The following is a 22,080-nucleotide window of genomic DNA, read 5'->3' as shown; positions in this document are numbered from 1 at the left end:
GAAAGGTAAGGATTTGTTTTGGGGCTTTTTGCCTTTAGGACAGTGAAGGTTTGGACAGGAAATGAGATGGAGAGAAGTGACAGCGGGTCGGATTCGAACCCGTGTCCCCGTGGGCGTTCAAGCCTGGGCTACTGCTTGCGCCACAGTGCCCCCCGTCATTTTGTGCCATCTGTTGTACCTCAAAATTACGAGTTGATTGCTCTGTGTAATTTGTCCAACAAATTATTATGAGAGGCTGGTTCAAATGTTTTGTCACTGCATCACAGAAGATGATTTATCCTCTGTTATATCACTGCTATTGCCAAGCTGGCCATATTATTACTGCTGTGAAAGAGGCTATTGTCAATTATGTGGTGGTATTTTCATCTCAACAGTGTTTTCTCTACAGATTCAAAGTTGGATTGGGTTCAAGCTCAAGATTAAGTTTACCTTTACTTCTCATACATTATGTCTTATACCAACCTTTAATTGCAGCTTCTTGAAGCAAATCTGCCATCTCTCTCTTCTTCTGTGCTCGCTTTATCTTTGTTATGTTGGTGAAATGACTGTAGCATTGCCTGTGATAGCCAGTGTTGGCTTTGTACTAGGTTACATTTCTGCACTGCCTCTTCAGCTACTGCATTCTCTATACAGTCAAGACCTTTCCACTGAAACACTGAATTGATAGATTTCTCCCAGCTTACTGCAGAAAAGGGGACTATGGGTTCATCTCCCTTCGCCACATGCATGCAGCACTCCATGATTTGTAACTAAATGATGCATACCATGCTAATACATTTGCACAGGGGGTTGGCTCGTTATTATGACGTGGTGATCCTAACTGGGAGAAATGATAGGCTTAGATGATACACAAACAATACATTGCAACATTGTATGAAGTCATGTGCATTTATTAGAAATCACAAAGAAATGAGGACATCATTTGACATGAATAAAGACAAGAATTATGACACTGGATGTAACTTCCACCATTTCCAGAGGCGATCCTTGAGCTGGTTTACTGCCCCTGCAAAAAGACGAACTCTGTCAGGGGAAGATGTGTACTAACCGACCTTTTCCTTGTGGCTCTGGTCCCAGTGCTCAGGAGAGATATCCCTATCCACTTCCCCTTTCTGGTCATCCTTCTCCTTTCCTCTTACCTTTCCCCCCTTTACCTCCCCAACCCCTCTAAAAAAACCTTGATGATTAAATATTTGTTAGACTATAATGGTTTGTGTTGCCTGGTTTATGAGTCTACCATCTACCCCATACAAGGTGAATAACGTTGATTACACTTGAGAGGGACATTTTTTTTTTTGATTGGGGACAGTTTTTGGCGCCCCCCTCTGGGTGACGCTCTAGGCAACCGCCTATGTCGCCTATAGGAAGGACCGCCCCTGAACGGGCCATGGTTGTTTACTACCAAGGCAACAACCAGTGTGACCAACTCACAACAACAAAACTCATGCCCATCCCTAGCTACTAGCTTTTTATCTATCTTATGAAGTAGAAACCATGCACCTGTTTTAGAAGACTTCATTACATTTTGTGACAATCAATGGGTGTGGTCAAATTTTGCCAGCATTGGATACTCTCTCCTCTCTCTGTCGTTCTTCCTCCAACTCTTCCTCTCTGTACTCTGCATCTTGGACCACGAGCATACCTATCAAGTCTCATTTTATCTGTGAGACTCTCGGATTTTCACTCCCAGTAACATAGAATAATAATTAAAAGCCCGTAAGACTGCTGTGCAGTGCGAGTGAGAGGCTGCCATGTTCGCACTGTGCAGCTCACTATCTGTGTAGCAGTTTTAGGCTACTAGTCAACGATGTTTCAATATTCAGCATCACTGAACAACTAGTATTCGGTTCATTGCTGGTCAACACACTAGAAAAAAAAAAGACGCTTAGACGTTTTAAACCAGCGGCCTCAAACTCAGATTACCTTCGGACCACTTTTAGCAGTGGGACCGATGCCTTTCTGTGAGAGTAGTGTGGATGAGAAATATAGACAAGCATGAATTAGCTTGTCTATATTGATTGACACTTTTAGATTTAGGGTCAGCCCACAGCTCTCCACACTGTACAGAACTGCATGGAGTCTCCCGGTCTGGGGTCTGTGCATGGTCATTTCAATCAATTTCACACACATACAGCTGGTATTTATAAAAAAAAATGGGGAAAATCTTCCACTGCACGGAATGACAGTTTAAGCATATGACAGTTTAAACTCATATTTCAAATAAGGTCCAAAGTCTGCCAGACATCTGACGATGTTACCTTATAATGTTCATATAGCCTATAGCCTTGAGTGTGTGTATGTATGTGTTTGTGTGTGTATCACTGTTTTGTGTGTGTGTGTGTGTGTGTGTGTATGTGTATGTATGAGCGTGTTTCTGTGTGTATGTGTGTGTGCTTTTAATAGTCCATCCTGAATTCTCATCAATGACAGAAGCTCTGACTGGTAGAAGGCCCTGCCTGAATTTGAGCTCTGTTGTTAACATCAGAAAGGCTCAACCCAAGGAAGCACACAACTATCAGCATAAGACACTGATGCTTAAACTAAGTCTGTAACGGAACATTACCTTTACTTCGGTGCACATGTTCTTTGAGTTTGGCTTAGCACAAATCTGTAAAATGTATCAAAATTGATTGAATGGTTTTGCTAAAAAGTCACTTTCCCTTATAGTACATTTTCTTTGGACTAATGTGGGTTAAGCAAAAACATAGGCGGCTACAGGCTACTTTACACCAGCAACAGATGCAACAGATGTGTTAGCCTCCTTGGTAGGTTGGGAGTTTGAGTCTGGTAGGGGAATGTTACACAAACATCATACCAATCAATACATTACCAATCATTTATCAAAATTGATAACCTCATCCCTAATATCAGTTTGGAACTATCAAGACACTGACTTAAACATGATTAATCAGTGCATTCAATTCAACTGGCCAAAATCATGCCACTTTAGAGTTTAGAGGTGAGGCTTAACTGTATGTGTTTGAGAGTTAGGGATTTAGATGTGAGGCCTAACTCTATGTGTTTTCTTGAGAGTTTTACAAACTCTCTGATTCTTGTCTGCATTGTTGGCTTCTGTTTGCTCTCTTCAAAGGTGCCGTCTGCAATTTGGTTTTCGTAAAAAAGGTTTTTGATATCCGAGCACAACAGCTACTCAAATTACACATTTACCTTCTGTGTTCCTGAAGCTCCGTGCTGATTGGCTGAGATTGTTTATGGCCGAAGCCACCATGTTTATTTCCCATTTACAGAGCCAGGACTGTGTATGGACACCTGAGTGTGAACACGGACAGCTAGAGGACCATGAGGAGCAATTCGCTGAAGTTCACAAGAAGTGTATATGGTTAGAACCACAGACTGTACCTTTAATGCTGTAAAGGTGGACAGTTCCACTTTACAAGGCTTCTGTGTGTTTAGCCCATTCTATATTGTTGTTGACAGACCACGTGTCATTATTATTGACAGTTGTGTTTCATCACTTAGCCTACAAAAGGCCAATGCTGTGGTTTTCATCAGTATTACACTAGAAGTTAGCACTTGGAGAACTAAACAGGTAGTTCCAAGATTTCCCTGGCCTGGTTAGTTAGTCACTTATCAGGCAAGACCGAAGGCAAATCACATCAGGAGTCTTTAGTGGCAAACTATCATGGAAAGGGAGAATGGCATTGATTTTACTGCCTGCCACCCCCGTCTGTGATAAATGCTTACCTTTGAGATGCCACTGCACATCTGCTCTGTCTCAGCAAAGGCTCGTGATCCTGTCTAATTCACAGAGAAAAAAAAATTAAAACAGGATTGTCACCTCTCTCTCCCCTCTTCCACTTTTCTCCTCTCTTGACATTCTAAGGTTCTTGCTTGCAATGTACACACAACGCACACACACACACACACACACACACACATGCTGCTACACCCACGCTCACACACATACACGAGAGAGAGAGAGAGAGAGAGAGAGAGAGCTCTGTTTTCCTAGTGTGACAAACCAGAGGTAATACAATAACAAATGCCATGACATCAGTAATGGAGGAGTCCATCCCCTCTTCCAGTCTGAGGGGAGCAGGATGCTGGGTGGAGTCAATGGAGGGAACCAGTGCATATTTCAGCACCTGTTACGCATTCAAATTTTATCAGCGTGCACCGCGCAAAGTTTCCCAAACAATTCATTAAAAGAACATTCACGGTGGCTTCCCCAGACTTCTTTGTAAAACATGATAAAGCAGGAGACTTAATTAAGAAACGTATTATGCTGTGCCGTTTTTCAAATGGGAGAATTTTGGCAGTGCGTTCTCAAATGTAATAAAAACTGCACCGCACACGCACAAACACACACATGGAGATACACACACACAAAACTGTACTATGTACTATACTAATGTGGGGATCTAGGAGGACAGCTCTGCAGGAAGTCACGTGATTAGCAGGAGGTTGGAAGGTCACAAACAGGTATGGATAAAAGTACTAAAGCGAAGTGATTGAAAAGTGATAAAAGTTTGTTAGTTTTGTACTTATAAATGTGCTTAAAGGGTTTCTTTGTATCAGTAGCTTTGGAATTTTCCTTCTGCCCTCCTGTGCTACTGCACTCTGGGAGTCTGGGAGCACTCTAGCAAAGTAGGCCCATATTTGGTGGTCACTTTCTTTCTTTTGTGTCTTAGATATGTGCTGTGATGTCATATGCAGCTGGAAAATAATGTGCTTTGTCTCCCTCTGAAAAAGGACACAGGCCCTTTAGATGGCTCTTGGCTAGTTGTTCCTTTTTGGCGGAAACTCTAGTGTTGGCCATACAGCATATTGATGAGTTGGAGACGAGACTCCAGAGAGGGTTCCTCCTGCACCTAGGAGGTGATGTAGACAGACAGTAAAGTGGGGTATTTGGTGTATCAGTTACCACTTTCACATAAGGCTAGAAGGTGCCATGTGGTGTAGGGGCTCTTTTGTTTTGAAGTATCAACTAGTATCACAGTGTTGTGGAGTCATGTTTGTAAACCTAGGTGATTACCTTGTAGAACACAAGAAATATCAGTAAAAGCACATGCTTGAAGGGTAAATGAGGACACAACCTTTTATCATATGCAAAATATTATTTAATATATGATTGCTTGGTGCAGTCCCTGTAAGACGGTGATTTCCTAGACCAATGAGGGAATAGGCGTCTGGAAGGTTTGGGTGGATTCGTCGCTCTCTTTGCTTCGCTGAAAAAGTAACATTTATTACAACACCTTTCTTATATAATCTGACTCCATTTTCTGTGTCTGACTCCACTCTTTTGGGAACCTAGTCTAAGCTCCTCGCTTTTACTGTATATTTATACCAGGGTTTGTAGGCTGATCTCCAACTCAATGCACCTATCGTCTGTATTTGAATTTCCTCTCTTACTCACTATTAACTGGTTTTAAAGGAATAGAGTCATTAAGGAATTGCCACGGCCGGCCGATTCCATAAGGCAATTCCACGTCATAACCTGCTAGTACTGCAGTGCTGTTAAAGGCGCATATTTCAGCTTGTTATAGCGACGTGGTTCAGTGACAGAGCGCCAGACTGCTTGTCCGCTCTTAGTATGACCATTTGAATTCAGTGCAGAGGCTGAGCAGCAGTCCTATCTCTATAGTATACCATTAACAGTTCACTAGCAGCATGTCTAGCCTAGTTGATTCTAGCCAGGAACCTCAAAGCGTGTTGTCCACTTTTCGGTCTGCAACTCAATCCTAGTCAGACGTTACCGGAACACCGTTACCTGAATAATCCTCAGTTAAGAATTTCAACAGAGGTCATAGTGGGTCAGAATTACCAATTTATTACGTCAGGTACAAGTGACTACTACAAGTTACAATCTAACAAGTCTAAAGTGAAAAATAGAAGTTTAAAACACCACATGAAACATAAAAACACTTAGAGAACATGAACATACCTGGCTGCTTAGAAGTGGCTACTCACACGGATGTGAGGGAGATCTGAAGACAGAATGCTCCAAGTTCTTTGACTGTCTTACCCTTCAGTACCCATTTTAGTCCTGCATCTGGTCTAATAATTTCCCCCAGAGATAAGAGGTTTCTCAAGATGAGAATCACACATTAACAACCAAAATGGAGGGAGTTCTCACCCAAATTCGGGGTGAACCCCCTCCAAAGAGAGATACCTTTGTACTCTCACAGAGACCAGAATTATCAGGTCTCTGATATCTATGGTTTAATTAATATATACAGCTGTAGAACTGAGACCATTTTCCCACTCAGACTGAGACCATTCAAATAAACCCAAACATGACAAAGAAATCATATTACAATGCAATATTTCACTTAAGCACTCTTACATTCATTCCTCTGCCCCTAGTTTTACCCCGGCATGGAAAAGCACAGAGAGAGAACCTAGACATAGGTTTAAGATAAGAGTCTCAGCAGGGGCTGGGACAGTGCATCTCTGGAATGTTTGTTGGGGCCACCATAAACCAACACCCAGGCCCCACCAAATGAGCAGTTACTAGAGGAAGAATGCCATACTAGAGGAAGAATGCCATCTGTGATTTTCCATTCCCAGGATCCATTTCTGCCTTACATCCCCAAACCCAAATGCAATATTCTCTGTGTCATCCTATGAGATAAGATACAAACGAACAACAAGACTTTGACTGAATGGCAAAAACGAACGTCACACCCCTTCACTGGCTAGCTAACGTTAGGTAACTGGCAAGATCACAAGTAGGTGTGTGTGTGTGTGTGTGTGTGTGTGAGTGTGTGTGTGTGTGTGTATGTGTGTGTGTGTGTGTGTGTGTTATATTGAAGGGTACAGTGTGTTAAATGTATACGTCTGAGTTTCTGGAAGGTTTCTGAGTTTCTATGTTTGGGCTTCTGAGAGTGTGCTTATGACAGTATGTCAGAGGAATATTCTGTGGATCACTGCACACCGGACTGTGTGTGTGTGTGTGTGTGTGTGTGTGTGTTTGTGTATGAGGTCTATCGTGTCTCTCTGGAGTGGGATGAGCGAGATCTCTGGCCTGCAGAAGTAGGGCAGGGGAATCTAGAGTGGGCAGACGAGCTGAACCAGTTTCTCAACAGGTTTGACGTATGCCAGAGCAGAGGGCGTAAAGTAAGTGACAGTAAGTGACAGTCTTGAGTTGAAACACCAGAAAAACCTGATTTGGGACCACCAATCCTGTAATCTTGTCACGGCAGCATGGCCAGAGGCACAACATGAAATGTGTCATACAACTCCTCTAACAGAAAAAACATGCAAAAACAGAACATTCTCCTGTCCGTCCGTGACTGAGACGGACAGTTCACTTGGTCCCCAGGCGCTGAGAAGCTGCCCACTGCTCCTGGGGGGTCCTGGAGGAAGGACGGTCCGGGATGGGTGAAATGCAGAGCGTACATTTCACAGCGACCTAAGGCCTGTGTGTGCGTGTGTGTGTGTCCTGTGTCGCCTCCATAAAATACACGTGTGTGTTGCAGTGTGCCGCTTGTGGCAATAAAGAACCGACTGAAGTCAGCCTTGTTTGTTTTGTCTAGGTTGTTTCTCTGTGATAAACGAAAGACATACTGTATGTATGGGTTTTTCTTGGTTATATACCCACACAGTCTCATTGGCGGTCCCCTGATTTAAAAAAAAAAAAAGCGTAATCTTATTTCCACTCCAAATCTAACTGACAGATCAGGCAGAAATTTGGTTGGCCTATTACTTATGCTGAATGTAATGCAGGGTATTGGGGTGACCTTGCGTGGTTCTAAGAACACTAAACCTGAAATTCCCTTCAAACAAGGAGCCACAGCTGGTCAGGACACTGAAGATTAATGTGAGAGGAATATGAAAGAAGAAAAAACAGCTTTCACAGCAAGAAATTCAATTCAAATTAAATTATATGTCACCCACTGTTAAACATTTCCTGTAAAAACTATGTTATTGGCAGCTATTGGCCAGTAGCAGTGTAGTTCTTTTCTAGTATTTTATTGGCATTGTATTCACAGTAAAGAGATGTTTTGAAAAATGTTATACATTATCTCCAGAAAATGACCAGAAGAAAGTGAACAGAAAGTCACAGTAATACTTTTCAGTACTCTACTGTTTTTGAATTTACATTTGGAATAAGCCTACTGTAAAAAAAAAAAAAGCAGTATCTTACTGGCAGCAATTGGCAAGTAAATTATTGTAAAGTAATTTTATAGTGATCTACTGTTTAACATATTAGAGTACCAGGAAGACTGTATTATACAAAAAGACTGAAAAATATTGAACATTAATCATTAGACCTGCCAGTTGTTCTTTGTCAGTGCACTCACCTCAGGAATACATAAGTTGTGGTGTGGAAGTAGGCAATACATTTTTTTTATTTGTTAGTCTGGAATGTGTTTTAATGTTTCAGTCCTGAACCCTGTCATTATGCTGAACTGCTATCTCGTGTCCATTCTGCGCTCAAAATGATTCTTGGCCCTCATAAACATGAAGCATACAATTGAAATGAAACGTATTTAAAATTGAAAAAAAATATATATATATTTATCCATATAAATTAAAGACTATACATTGCCCTCCACAATTATTGGCATCCTTAATGAATATGAGCAAAACAGGCTATGAAAAAATATATCTTTGCTGTTTATCCTCTTGGTCTTTCACTCAAAATATTCACAGAAATCTTACCTTTTCATTGAAGTAAAATTATTGAAAGAAAAAAAAACTGTTGACATTAAATACATATTTTCCCCCAAAACATGTGTGCCACATGTAAGCTTTATCCAGTTTTATAGTGCACCAGAAACCGTATAGAGATGTCCACATGTTTAATGGGTAATAGATTTGCCGTGACTGAACATTATTTCGCTATTCTTATTATGTGATGTACTTACATACCATTCGTCTGTATTATTTTGGTCCAATAATTTTTTTTTTTTGTATTCTTAGGTCACAGCAGACATTATCCTCATTTTGGACTCCAGTAGCAAATTCGGGGGACAACCTCTTAGTTCTAGTAAGTATGAGTGATGGCATTCATTTTAGTCTTTTTTTAATTTGCTTATCATATCCATTTTACAGGTCTTAAGAAATCCACTTTGGTAGTTATAAATGTCTCCACACTCCTTGTGGATGTCCTAAACAAGGAGGTAGTGGCAAGTCTAAGGCAGAAATACCCAGAAATGAATGAGGTTAATTTAGCAAAAAAACACGAACAGAGGGATCAATTACAGAATTGGAATGCTAATTGCACACGGGTCAGCTGGAGGCCTGCCTGAGTTTGTAGAAATGATTCAAATGTGCATTGTCAAGAACTGTTTGAGTTTTGTTGTGAGGTTGATGTTGTGCATGGTAAAGAGAACATTTTGGAGCTTTTGAGTTGAATGTATCTCCTAGTCGAGAGGTTGCTCTGGTCAGTCTTGAACAGCTGACTAATGCGTATCCTCTATCCGACTACATGGTAGGAGCAAGTCGGATGGTAGCTCTGAAAAGGCACATCCTAATATAAGGTTGGTGTATGAGATTTATTTTACATTTAGTATTCAGATGAAGCTACAGCGATGGTGTAGTGCTGTCTTTACTAACTACTGTTCTTTCCTCCCTCTCGTTTTTTCTCTAGAACAAGTTGAGTGAAAGATGTCCAGTCCAGTCAACCTGAGAATCCTTTTTGGAGGGGATGATGACTCCAGAAAATGTACCCTCAAGTCAGGAATTCCAACGTCTGTGGATGAACTTCTCCTTGAGATAAAGACTGTTTTTGGACTGAAAGAGCAGTTCAGGCTCCAGTATAAAGATGTGGACTTTGGAAATGAGTACATGAATCTGATGTCGACCAGCGAAATTCAAGACAGAGGTACTCTGAAACCTGATATTCTTACCATGTGACGGCACTAGGTATAGCATTCCAGGGACTCCATACAGTACATCTAGGTCTGTGACCCCAGTTGAGAGTGCTGTCAGCCCCTGTAACCTTGAATCTCCATCCCATGACCAAGATCATTCATTATCTGACCACTCATTTAGTAGCAGCGACACAGTCATCTTACATTTTGACATAGTTCCTCCAGAGGAACACCTGTCCTCTCCTCCAGAGGAAGTTACGTCCCCTCCGGAGTCAAGGACCTGTTCTTGGCCTGAAGTCTTTATTGTGTCTCGGTTTTCATTTCTGTTGAAATTCAGCTCCTAAGAGCAAGCACAGAGTTCAGCACAAGTGGGACTCTTCTTACCCCTCAGCCAAAGCTAAGATCTGGTATCTTTGAAGGCATGGCCCTCTTTTGAAAAAGTAGTATCCTGCATTAGAGGTTAAATTTGGTTTAATATGTTTAATCTCCCTTAATGTATGTAAGCGGATATTACTATGCTGTAAATTAAGTCATTATTTTTATTAGCCCACTTACTACATATTCTGGGTAGCGTTACTTAGTTTTGTTTAGTGCCAACGGTTGCAAAGGAATAAAGTCAAACTTTTAACCCACAGCGCCATAAAAGTCGGATCAAATTGTTGAAAACGGTACGAATACGTGGAGTTACTTGAAAACAGAGTCATTTCTATAGACCGGACGTTCAAGAAATACAACTCTGTTGGTCAAACGCGTCAGAGGCCCCAGTGGGGGTTGCCCCGATGAAAAGTACAATAAGCGTCTCTTGACGCGTGTCAGCTAATTCTATGGTAGGACACCTGTGACTTTTCATGTGACCTCTCACTTAAATGCCAGTCACTATCATATTTCTTCACAATTGTCCAAAAAGATAGCAGCGTTACGTATCTTCAGAGGAGCATCGTAGCAGAAGAAGTCGTCCACCCCTTCGTAAGTAACGACGCATAATAATGATGAGGGCTGTCAACCGAAAGAAAATGAAAAGAAAACCATAGGTGCAAGGCATGTTGGATGACTCAATTACAGGCGAATTGCATTTGATTAAAAATGTGCTTTTAGATAGCGTCCACATCATATAAAGCATGTTGAGAACCTATTGTATTTATGAGCAGTTAGCTGCTATACAAGTGTATACTGCAGTTCTATGGGGCGCCGTTTGTAAAATGTTGCACGTTCGAAAATCCTGCTCAGTTTTGCTACATTTAGCATTTTCATATGGAACAAAAAGCACGACAATATTCGAATGTCACTTTTTCAAGCATTTAGAGAGAAATTCATGTAAATTCATGCGATAACTTTTCCAAGGATATTTTTTGGCAGTAACACAAAGTTGTTAAATAATATAAATATTTCATCTAAATGTTAATGTTAAATGTTAAATGTAAATGTTAAATATAAATGTAAATGTTAAATGTAAATGTAAATGTTAAATATAAACGTAAATGTTCGATTTTTTCATTATATATAAATGTTAAATATAAGTGTTAAATGTAAATGTTAAATGTAAATACAAATATCAAATGCTAAATGTAAATGTTAAATGTAAATGTTAAATGTAAATGTTCAGTCTACATGTCAGACTTGACGACAGAACATTAGAATATTTACGGTAATTCATAGCTTTCAGTAACACTACCAGGGATACCTTGCGGGCAAAATGTGTCGACCAACAGTGGACATCGTCGAGCAGTGCAACCTACTCAATTACGATCGCCATCAAACACAGATCATACCACAATAGCCAGACAGAGATATCTAGAAAAAAATTACATTTTGGGAACCTGTGATCCCTTTACTGCACCCGCTGATATTTGTATTTCTGTAACGTCGTAGAAGTCCCTGCCTGAGCTCCAGTTTGGAGATATTTACATATATCTAATAGAAAATCCGTCCCCCTACACACCTCAAAAACTGAAAGCCTACCAAAAGCACAGATAGTAATTTAATTTTCAGAAGGGGATGGGTTAATAACGATGTCGTCTGGAAGGTGAAAACTAATAAACATCTTCATTATCAGAGCAAAGCTGATTGCCATTTAATAGCTAGCTACCAGCTAGCGAGCTACATGCTGTTAGCTAGCAACCTTTAGCCTACCCAACACTGTTCTTTATCATTTTACACAATTTCCTGGTTAACACAAGTACAACCACCTGGTCTGGCGAATGGCAACTGAAATCATCTTCCCAAGTATTTTCTACTGGCATTGTAGTATTACCAGTTGGATGACAAAATACAGTAGCCTAGCCTAGTTGCTTAGGTACTTGTCGCAATCTCAGAGCAGAAACCGGGTAATCCAATTTTAATCGTGTTGATGCTTTGTTTCTTGACTTTATTTCTATTCCCGTTTTAGGTAGTTATTCTGATGAATGAGGGGACCAAAACAGGGTTAATGCTTTTATTGCAAGCTCCAAAAAGAAGGCTAGTTTACTGCCCGCCTGAGAAAAGTTGACCCAGAAGACGTCTACAATCAGCTGGAAACAGCCGGGCTTGTCTCCTCGCCGATTTTTGAACAGCCAACCGAGCAACAACTGTCTGGCATTTTACTACCTATGTCAGACAATTTTAAAGCGGATATATTAAATAATCTTGAATGAAAGATGGTCAGTTCCAGTATAAATTCCAGTGGTAGACAGCTGTGGAGTGTATTTTCTTTTCCCGCAAGCTGGTAATTCTGACGTGACGTGAAAACTATGAAAGCCAATTACCGTAAATATTGTAAGGTTCAGTCTTCAAATCTGACATGTAGACTGAACATTTAACATTTACATTTACATTTTACATTTACTTTTACATTTAACATTTACATTTAGCATTTACATTTAACATTTAACATTTATATATAACATTGAACATTTACGTTTATATTTAACATTTACATTTATATTTAACATTTACATTTATATTTAACATTTACATTTAGATGAAACATTTATATTATTCAACAACTTTGTGTTACTGCCAAAAAATATCCTTGGAAAAGTTATCGCATGAATTTACATGAATTTCTCTCTAAATGCTTGAAAAAGTGACATTCGAATATTGTCGTGCTTTTTGTTCCATATGAAAATGCTAAATGTAGCAAAACTGAGCAGGATTTTCGAACGTGCAACATTTTACAAACGGCGCCCCATACAGTTCTGCGTTAAACTTTTTTTCTCCAATACACTACAACCACAGCCATAGGACAACAGGGGATAGGATGATTGTAGTGTGTATGGAGCATTGCTGGTCCATATCTGGCCGACTGGAAGTTTAGTATGAAGGTCCTTTCAGTGAAAAGAGAAATCTAGGAAAGGTGCCATTTAGGGAAAAATGGGTTTAAGTGTAGAGGTGCTGAGCTGCCCAGATAGCAAGCAAATCTACAATCCACTGGTGGTGTGCTACTTTTCGTCCGCTCTGGAACCACCATCATCTTTAGATTAATTGGGTATGGTTGTTAAGAAAATAACATAAAATGTTACCTATTCATGGAATTTCTAAATATATCCTTGACCTTGGCATTGTCTATTTAAAATATCAGCTGACACTAAGGCTCTCAAGGTGAACATAACATTTTATGTTATTTTGTTAATATCCACGTTCAGTTACACTTAAGATGATGGTGTTCCGAGAGCGGACCAGAGGTAGCATACCACCAGTGGGGTGCCAACCAAAATCCACCGGTGAACCGATATATTCTTGCTTTCTATACAAAATATTAAGGGTTAGTGAAAAATAATGAATAAGTATGAATGAACAAAGAAAACAAAATGTTTTTAAAACAAGTGGCAAAACAGCGGGCTGTTTGTTTGAAAATCACCAGTGGACCGCCCGAAAACGAATGAGCAAAAGGCAAGCGGACGACTTTTTAAAATTATTATTATTTAATGGAGTACATAGGTGAATGCAACACATATCGCAGTCAGTGCATCCAGACACGGACACAACAAGGTAGGCCTACATCCTATATGGTAGACTATATTTTACGAATGCCATAGCGTTCTTTAATTGTCTGACTGTCTTCAGTCATCACTGATAAATTATGGTGGATGAAGTCAGTGGCACCCCCACCTGTACGCAAATTACGCACACTGCATACTCTAGCAGTGGTACAGGCCGGCTGGGAGTTTTGTTTTTATTATTAGTATATTGAAGGCAGTAGCGAAAGTGAAGCAGAATGTGCGGAAACGAAATATAATAACGTGGAAATAAATTGAAATAATGTTGATATGTTTAAAATACAAAAAAAGAGAGCAATGTAGTTTAATTTATGCTGGAACAACACAAGAATACCATAGACTACTGCTATGCTATGCTATTAAATAGACCTATATGACCATGAACCTTCTATGTATGCATATTTATTCACTCATAACTAGTTGCTGTTGTTTCAAGAGTTACAGTGCAATTGTAATTGACACAAAACAGCCATTTTTCAGTATTTGAGTTTTATCTTAAATGACAGCATTACTTTCAGGGTTCTTGTGTAGTTAGATAATGTTGTTATATGGCTGTAGTTTGTAGTAACAGGGAGTAGCCAATATTTATCTTTGATATTTCTTTTAATGTTCTATTAATTGAAATTCACACTTTTTATTCATTCACAGCAAAAAGATTGAGAGAGCAAAAAAAATTAGATTTCCGTCTCACCGATGGATGAAATATCGATGGATTCTACCGACGTTCATCCTTGTATGTCTCAGCCTCTATGCCTGCTCTTCCAGGGGCTACCATTACTGGACAGTGATCAAACTATTACTAATGCAGAGACAGGCACCAAAACTCATAAGGTTTTAGTGTGGCACTGGCCATTTGGGAACTCGTTTAATCTAGATGGCGACTTCTGCAAAGACAACCCAATTGTATCATGATGGATAATCAGTCTCGGTTGTCTGAGGCAGACATTGTGATTTTTCACAACCGTGAGCTGATCCAAGGCCAACAAAGGTTGCCTGTGAATCGGAAACGCCCAGAGAAGCAAAGGTGGGTCTGGTTGACCATGGAGAGCCCAGCGAACAATGGGGATGTGAAGCCCTTTGCTGGATACTTTAACTGGACCATGACCTACCACCAAGATGCAGACATTTATTCACCCTATGGATTCATGGTGCCAAAGGAATCTGAAACTCACGAGCCACTTGAGAGTTTCATTCCAAAGGACAAGACTGATTTGGCATGTTGGGTGGTGAGCAACTTTTCACCACACCATAAGAGAACTACTATATACGAAAAGCTGAAAACTGTGATACCAATCAAAGTGTATGGTGGAGCAGTAAATAAGCGTCTAGATGATCAGACACTGTTACCTACAATCTCTCGCTGCTCCTTCTACCTGGCCTTTGAAAACTCTGTCTTCAGAGACTACATTACAGAGAAGTTATGGCGCAATGCCTACATGAGTGGAGCTGTGCCTGTAGTCTTTGGTCCTACTCGAGAGGAGTATGAAGCAGTGGCACAAAAAGACTCCTTCATCCATGTGAATGACTTCAGTTCCGTAGAGGAGCTTGGAGAATTCCTCAAGACGCTGGCTGCGGACAGGAAACGCTATGCCTCATACTTCAATTGGAGACGTAAATACACTGTTGAAATTACACACTGGGTGGAGCTTGCATGTAAATTCTGCCCCAAAATTAGTAGCATGCCGCCATAAAAGGTGTATGAGGACTTGGATACATGGCAGTAGAAATATATTTATGAAGTTCAAGCTCATTGTTACAGACAAAGGAATGTCAGCCTCAAGAGAAGGGTAAACTTGTTATGTATTTGTCTGCACAACACACGCTTGTTATGTATTTGTCTGCACAACACACCCAGACTCCTGGGTTGTCCAAGTTTCCCTTAATGTCAGTGTGCACTTTTAAATATTGTTGATTTGTAATGGGAAACTTTATATCTGAGGACTGTTCAACTAGGATAAACAGATTTGATTACAGAGAGTAGGTTCTAAAAAAGAACAAAAGAGACATAACACCTCAAATATGTAAAATAGATATGGCTGCGCCGACAGACACTGTAAGGTAGCACATATCTTCACTACTGAAAAACACCTATATAATTTACACCTGAAATACAATTTACATTTGATCTATAAATGAGCAGAACGCAGCATATCTTAGAAAAATGCACAACATTATTTTGTTCAAATTGGCTATCCAAAATCAATGGTTCAGCACATTACCGCACAGGTAATAACAGACCGGCATTACTTATGTGTCATAATAGGCATGATGTAACATAATTACCTAGCAAAGTCAGTCTTAAATCTTTACTGAGTAACATATTTGGAGTGGGCATGTACATGCCATGGGATTTTGGGGTATTAGGGCACAATTAGACCTATATACAGCAGAAGTGATCACAGTTGCTGTGATCTGTTGATAGTGAAAAGTTATTAGTACTATATTGTATTTGTGTGATAAAAAGCATAGAGAAGTCTTGCAATGGTATTGTTTGACATTAGGTAGATGGATTAAACATTTGAAATATCGGTATGAACAACATTCATCTTGGCTTTTTCTCTAAAACCCATGCACAATATGGCAGAAACACCAGTCACCTTTGCTTTTTTCTGTTGGAATCTGCACTGTTACTTTGACATCTGCCTTCATGCGATGTTGATTGGTTTAATGTTTCAAATACCTTAAGCATGTTAAGTGTGCCCGGCCACAACTGAATAAAATTACACTGGCTCTTTCCTTGCTTTAAGCCTAACAAACATGTGAAATATACAATTCAGTCAAACCTATACCCACAGCGCATATCCGCCGTACTTTTACTTAAGTTACAAACAGTCGTTTCAGGTGGCTTTCCAAATCCATTGAATAAAGGCTCTAGAATCCCCAAATCCCCCTAAATTCACCTTTGCGTTTAGTTTTAATTGCTTCATAGAGCAATTATTTGAAACCAGGACATACATATGCTGATTGTACACATGGAACAGGTGCATGCTGACTCAAAGAGAGGAATGGGTTTAGATTGCCAGGAGGAGAAGAAAAGACCCAGGAATGAGACAGTGAAAGAATGACTGAAGAGAGATCTGGCACACAATCATGAATAATTATTCAAATAACATATTACTTTGCAGGTCGTGGTCTTGGCCAACAAGTACATATATTCCAAATGTCACAAACAACTACAGACAGCCCCAGTGAAGATGGTAAACCTCACGGTTCACTTGACACAAGAATTCTTTCCTGAGGCAAGGCAAGACACCTAGACACATAGCCTGTCCAATGGGATGCTTGCACAGCTTCACCCTGCATTTGTACTCTCTAGAATTAGCAATTTTGGAGGAAAGCCTGTGCAGCAGGTTTGGCCAGTCATGAGTTGTTTTTCCAAATGAATATAATGTAGACATAAACACTGCGGCTAAATATGTAACGGAAAATAATCCACATAGTGCTTTGTTTTCAAGTAAATTACCTACTGACGATCTACGATCTTAATTGAGTTTTTCCATAACCTTACACATGATTACTGTCCTGTGTATCCTTGCCTTAGTATACACTTGATTAATATACATTTCCATTGTCTTTTTTTATCCTAAGGAAGCTTTATCTATCATCAGCAACTGTAAGAAAAAAAAAGAGTTGTCACTGGATGTGGGGACGCACCCTTTTAAGTTTACTCATTAGTTTTGTATAGTGCCAACGGTTGCAAATTAATGAAAAATCATACTTCTAACGCACAGCGCCATAAAGGTCGGATCAAATTGTTGAAAACGGTATGAATACGTGGAGTTATTTGAAAAGCGAGTAATTTCTATGGACCGGACGCTCAAGAAATACAACTGTGTTGTTTAAACTCTGGAGTTCAAACTTGTCAGAGGCCGCCAGTGGCGTTGCACCGTTAAAAAGGCCAATAAGCGTCTCCTGACACGCAACAGAGAGGTACGTTAATTACAGTGACGTGCGGTGATGTCAGTAAGAGGGTAGGCACTGAGTTATGAAAGCCAGATTACCTAATTTATTGTTTAGGCGAATAGGCTACATCAAAACAGTACGCACAAGCGCGGCACACACGCACGGTCGATATCAAGAAATGTCCAATCAGGATGACACATCATCGCGCACGCACGCACGCACGCACACACACCAGTTAATGTCCAGCATCAGAATGCAACCATCTTCATCCTTAATTATTGCACAGCGGAAATTATGTTTGTCAGTCAGCAACAATGAGAACACACACTGCTCAATTGAATATGAAGGCAAATGGCTTGCAGTCGGCATTAATTCAACCACACTTATCAATTCAAAATTAAGCCCAAAATAGTTTCTGACTCACCAATCGGTATATTATTTGTATATAAAATCCATCCGCCGCTCTTTCCTCGTGAAGACGTCGATCACAGCGTTGTAAAACTCTTCTTTACAGGCCTTCAGTTTGCATAGTCTCTGGCTCTCAATTGATAGAATGGCAAGGGCTGAAAGACGCAGTAGTTCATGTAAGGTTGGCGTAGGCCTCCCTCTTGCTAGTAACTCATGTTTTCCATTAAAATCGAGCTTGGAGAAATTTCTCAGTTCTATGATATCGTTAGATACCGCTGCTGTCATTTTGACTTTGAATTTCGTGGGGATTACGCTTAGCTGGTGTAATGACGTCAGCTGCGCAAATGTCCAGCAATATCTCGATTTTAATTGGTCCATGTTTGATACGTAACGTAGATGATTACTGGCATAATATATTTACGTGCAAAGGCACAGCAGAGTTGTGCTTTTCGACGTACATGTTAAAGAATACAGGGTCGAGTGAGTTTTCGTTGTCGTCCGCAATGAATGGACAGTAAAAGCACTGCTTATTCTACCATTTTTTTTTTTTGGATTTGATTATGGGTAACTGCTGCATTTGTCATCGTAACGTCTAAACAATTGGAATAACACACATATTGCATATATAAATCACAAGAATAATCAGTAAAAATACAAATACAAGTTTATTAAATACAATTATTTAATAAACATTTTTACGTTTGAATTTTGGCAGGGCAGTGCCTACCTTGCCTACCCTGACTGCACGTCACTGGTTAATTATATGGGACACCCACAGTGGGAGGACACCTGTGCCTTTTCATATGACTTCTCACTTAAATGCCAGTCACTATCATATCCCTTCACAATTGTTCAAAAAGAGAGCAGCGCTACGTATCTTCAGAGGAGCATCGTAGCAGAGGAAGTCGCCTTACGCATCATTTTGTAAGTAACATAGGTGCATAAGAATTTATGAGGGCTGCCTGTCAACCAACAGCAACAATGCACAGAAAACCGTCAACGTACCAGGCATGGTGGTGGACTCAATTAAAGGCGAATTGGGTATTTTGAATTCAAATATTGTTTAATAGATAGCGGAGGGAGTGGTAGGATGCCCTGGAGCATTGCAGGACCATATCTGGCCGACTGGAGGTTCAGTATGAATGTCCTTTCAGTGAAAAGAAAAGTCGGGGAAAGGTCCCATTTAGGGAAAAATGGGTTTAAGTGGTAGAGGTGCTGAGCTAACAAATCTATAGCCTATGGATTTAGATCGGCACCTCACTGGTGGTGTGCCACTTTTAATCCGTTCTGGAACCACCATCATCTTTAAATGACAAGACATAAACACTGCGGCTAAATATGTAATGGAAAATAATCCACATAGTGCTTTGTTTTCAAGTAAATAACCTACTGTTAAACATATATTTTGATTTGCAAATGATGATGTTATGCTATATGAATGACAACGATCTTAATAGAGTTTTTCCATAACCTTATACATGATTGCCGTCCTGTGTATCCTTGCCTTATTATACACTTTATTAATATACATTTCCATTGTCTTTTTGTATCCTAAGGAAGCTTTATCTATCCTCAGCAACTGTAAAAAACAAAATAATTGTCACTGGATGTGGGGAAGCACCCTTTTAAGTTTACTCATTCGTTTTGTTTAGTGCCAACAGTTGCAAATGAATGAAAAGTCATACTTTTAACCCACAGCGCTATAAAAGTCGGATCAAATTGTTGAAAACGGTACGAATACGTGGAGTTATTTGAAAACTGAGTAATTTCTATGGACCGGACGCTTGATCCGTTCTGGCACCACCATCATCTTTAAATGAACTTAGTGTGGTTATTAAGAAAATAATTTTTTTTTTTACCTAAATCTAAATCATGTCCTTGACATAATCTATTTAAAATATCAGCTGCTAAACAGAAGAAGTACATGGCACTAGAGGGCTCTCAAGGTGAATATGACTTCAGGTAAATTCAAGACTCAAAATAAGCTAAGGATATGATTTAGAAATTCCAGGAATTGCTAACATTATGATCCCTTCTGGATATCCAAGCCCAGTTACACTAAAGATGATGGTGTTCCCAGAGCTGACCAGAAGTGGCATACCACCAGTGGGGTGCCAACCCAATCCACCGGTGAACCGATATATTCTTGCTATCTGGGACTGAGTTAGCATAGAAATGCCCAGTCTTGATCTAGCAAATGTGGAGCTGGAACAACACAAGAATTCCATCATGTATGCTATGCTATGCTATTAAATAGACCTACGTGACAATGAATCTTCTGCGTATGCATATTTATTGACTTATAACTAGTTGCTGTTGTTTCAAGAGTTACAGTGCAATTGAATGCAATTGTGCAATTGACACAAAACAGCCATTTTTCAGTATTTGAGTTTTATCTTAAATGAGAGCATTAATTTCAGGGTTCTTGTGTAGTTAGATATTGTTGTTATATGGCTGTAGTTTGTAGTAACAGGGACTAGCCTATATTTATCTTTGATATTTCTATTAATGTTCTATTAATTGAAATTCACACTTTCTATTAATTCACAGCAAAAAGATTGAGAGAGCAAAAAAAATGAGATTTCCGTCTCCCCGATGGATGAAATACCGATGGACTCTACCGACGTTCATCCTTGTAAGTCTCAGCCTCGGATACCTGCTCTTCCAGGGGCTACCATTACTGGACCGTGATCAAACTATTACTAATGCAGAGACAGGCACCAAAACTCATAAGATTTTAGTGTGGCACTGGCCATTTGGGAACTCGTTTAATCTAGATGGCGACTTCTGCAAAGACAAGTTCGGGGTACCCAATTGTATCATGATGGATAATCAGTCTCGGTTGTCTGAGGCAGACATTGTGATTTTTCACAACCGTGAGCTGATCCAAGGCCAACAAAGGTTGCCTGTGAATCGGAAACGCCCAGAGAAGCAAAGGTGGGTCTGGTTGACCATGGAGAGCCCAGCGAACAATGGGGATGTGAAGCCCTTTGCTGGATACTTTAACTGGACCATGACCTACCACCAAGATGCAGACATTTATTCACCCTATGGATTCATGGTGCCAAAGGAATCTGAAACTCACGAGCCACTTGAGAGTTTCATTCCAAAGGACAAGACTGATTTGGCATGTTGGGTGGTGAGCAACTTTTCACCACACCATAAGAGAACTACTATATACGAAAAGCTGAAAACTGTGATACCAATCAAAGTGTATGGTGGAGCAGTAAATAAGCGTCTAGATGATCAGACACTGTTACCTACAATCTCTCGCTGCTCCTTCTACCTGGCCTTTGAAAACTCTGTCTTCAGAGACTACATTACAGAGAAGTTATGGCGCAATGCCTACATGAGTGGAGCTGTGCCTGTAGTCTTTGGTCCTACTCGAGAGGAGTATGAAGCAGTGGCACAAAAAGACTCCTTCATCCATGTAAATGACTTCAGTTCCGTAGAGGAGCTTGGAGAATTCCTCAAGACGCTGGCTGCGGACAGGGAACGCTATGCCTCATACTTCAATTGGAGACGTAAATACACTGTTGAAATTACACACTGGGTGGAGCTTGCATGTAAATTCTGCCCCAAAATTAGTAGCCTACCGCCATATAAGGTGTATGAGAACTTGGATGCTTGGCAGTAGAAATATATTTATGAAGTTCAAGCTCATTGTTACAGACAAAGGAATGTCAGCCTCAAGAGAAGGGTAAACTTGTTATGTATTTGTCTGCACAACACACGCTTGTTATGTATTTGTCTGCACAACACACCCAGACTCCTGGGTTGTCCAAGTGTCCCTTAATGTCAGTGTGCACTTTTAAATATTGTTGATTTGTAATGGGAAACTTTATATCTGAGGACTGTTCAACTAGGATAAACAGATCTGATTACAGAGAGTAGGTTCTAAAAAAGAACAAAAGAGACATAACACCTCAATTATGTAAAATAGATATGGCTGCAGTACACTTGGGCCGACAGACACTGTAAGGTAGCACATGTCTTCACTACTGAAAAACACC

The 22,080-nt window shown here is 40.0% G+C and overlaps 2 protein-coding genes across 2 annotated transcripts; both read left to right on the top strand.

Moving 5' to 3' along the window:
• The first annotated feature begins 14,591 nt into the window (after window positions 1–14,591).
• Window positions 14,592–15,447, top strand: LOC116222863 (alpha-(1,3)-fucosyltransferase 7-like). The gene has a single exon (XM_031577900.1). It carries the CDS (start codon window positions 14,665–14,667, stop codon window positions 15,445–15,447), a length of 783 nt encoding a protein of 260 aa, XP_031433760.1. The 5' UTR covers window positions 14,592–14,664.
• A 5,216-nt stretch (window positions 15,448–20,663) lies between these two features.
• On the top strand, window positions 20,664–21,733 carry LOC105910011 (alpha-(1,3)-fucosyltransferase 7-like). Its single transcript, XM_031578232.1, has one exon. The coding sequence runs from the start codon at window positions 20,667–20,669 to the stop codon at window positions 21,702–21,704; it is 1,038 nt and encodes a 345-aa protein (XP_031434092.1). The 5' UTR covers window positions 20,664–20,666; the 3' UTR covers window positions 21,705–21,733.
• Window positions 21,734–22,080: the final 347 nt, after the last annotated feature.

Source organism: Clupea harengus, chromosome 12 (assembly GCF_900700415.2).
Source record: "Clupea harengus chromosome 12, Ch_v2.0.2, whole genome shotgun sequence".
Lineage (NCBI taxonomy): Eukaryota > Metazoa > Chordata > Actinopteri > Clupeiformes > Clupeidae > Clupea > Clupea harengus.
This window is presented reverse-complemented; position numbering and strand designations above follow the sequence as displayed.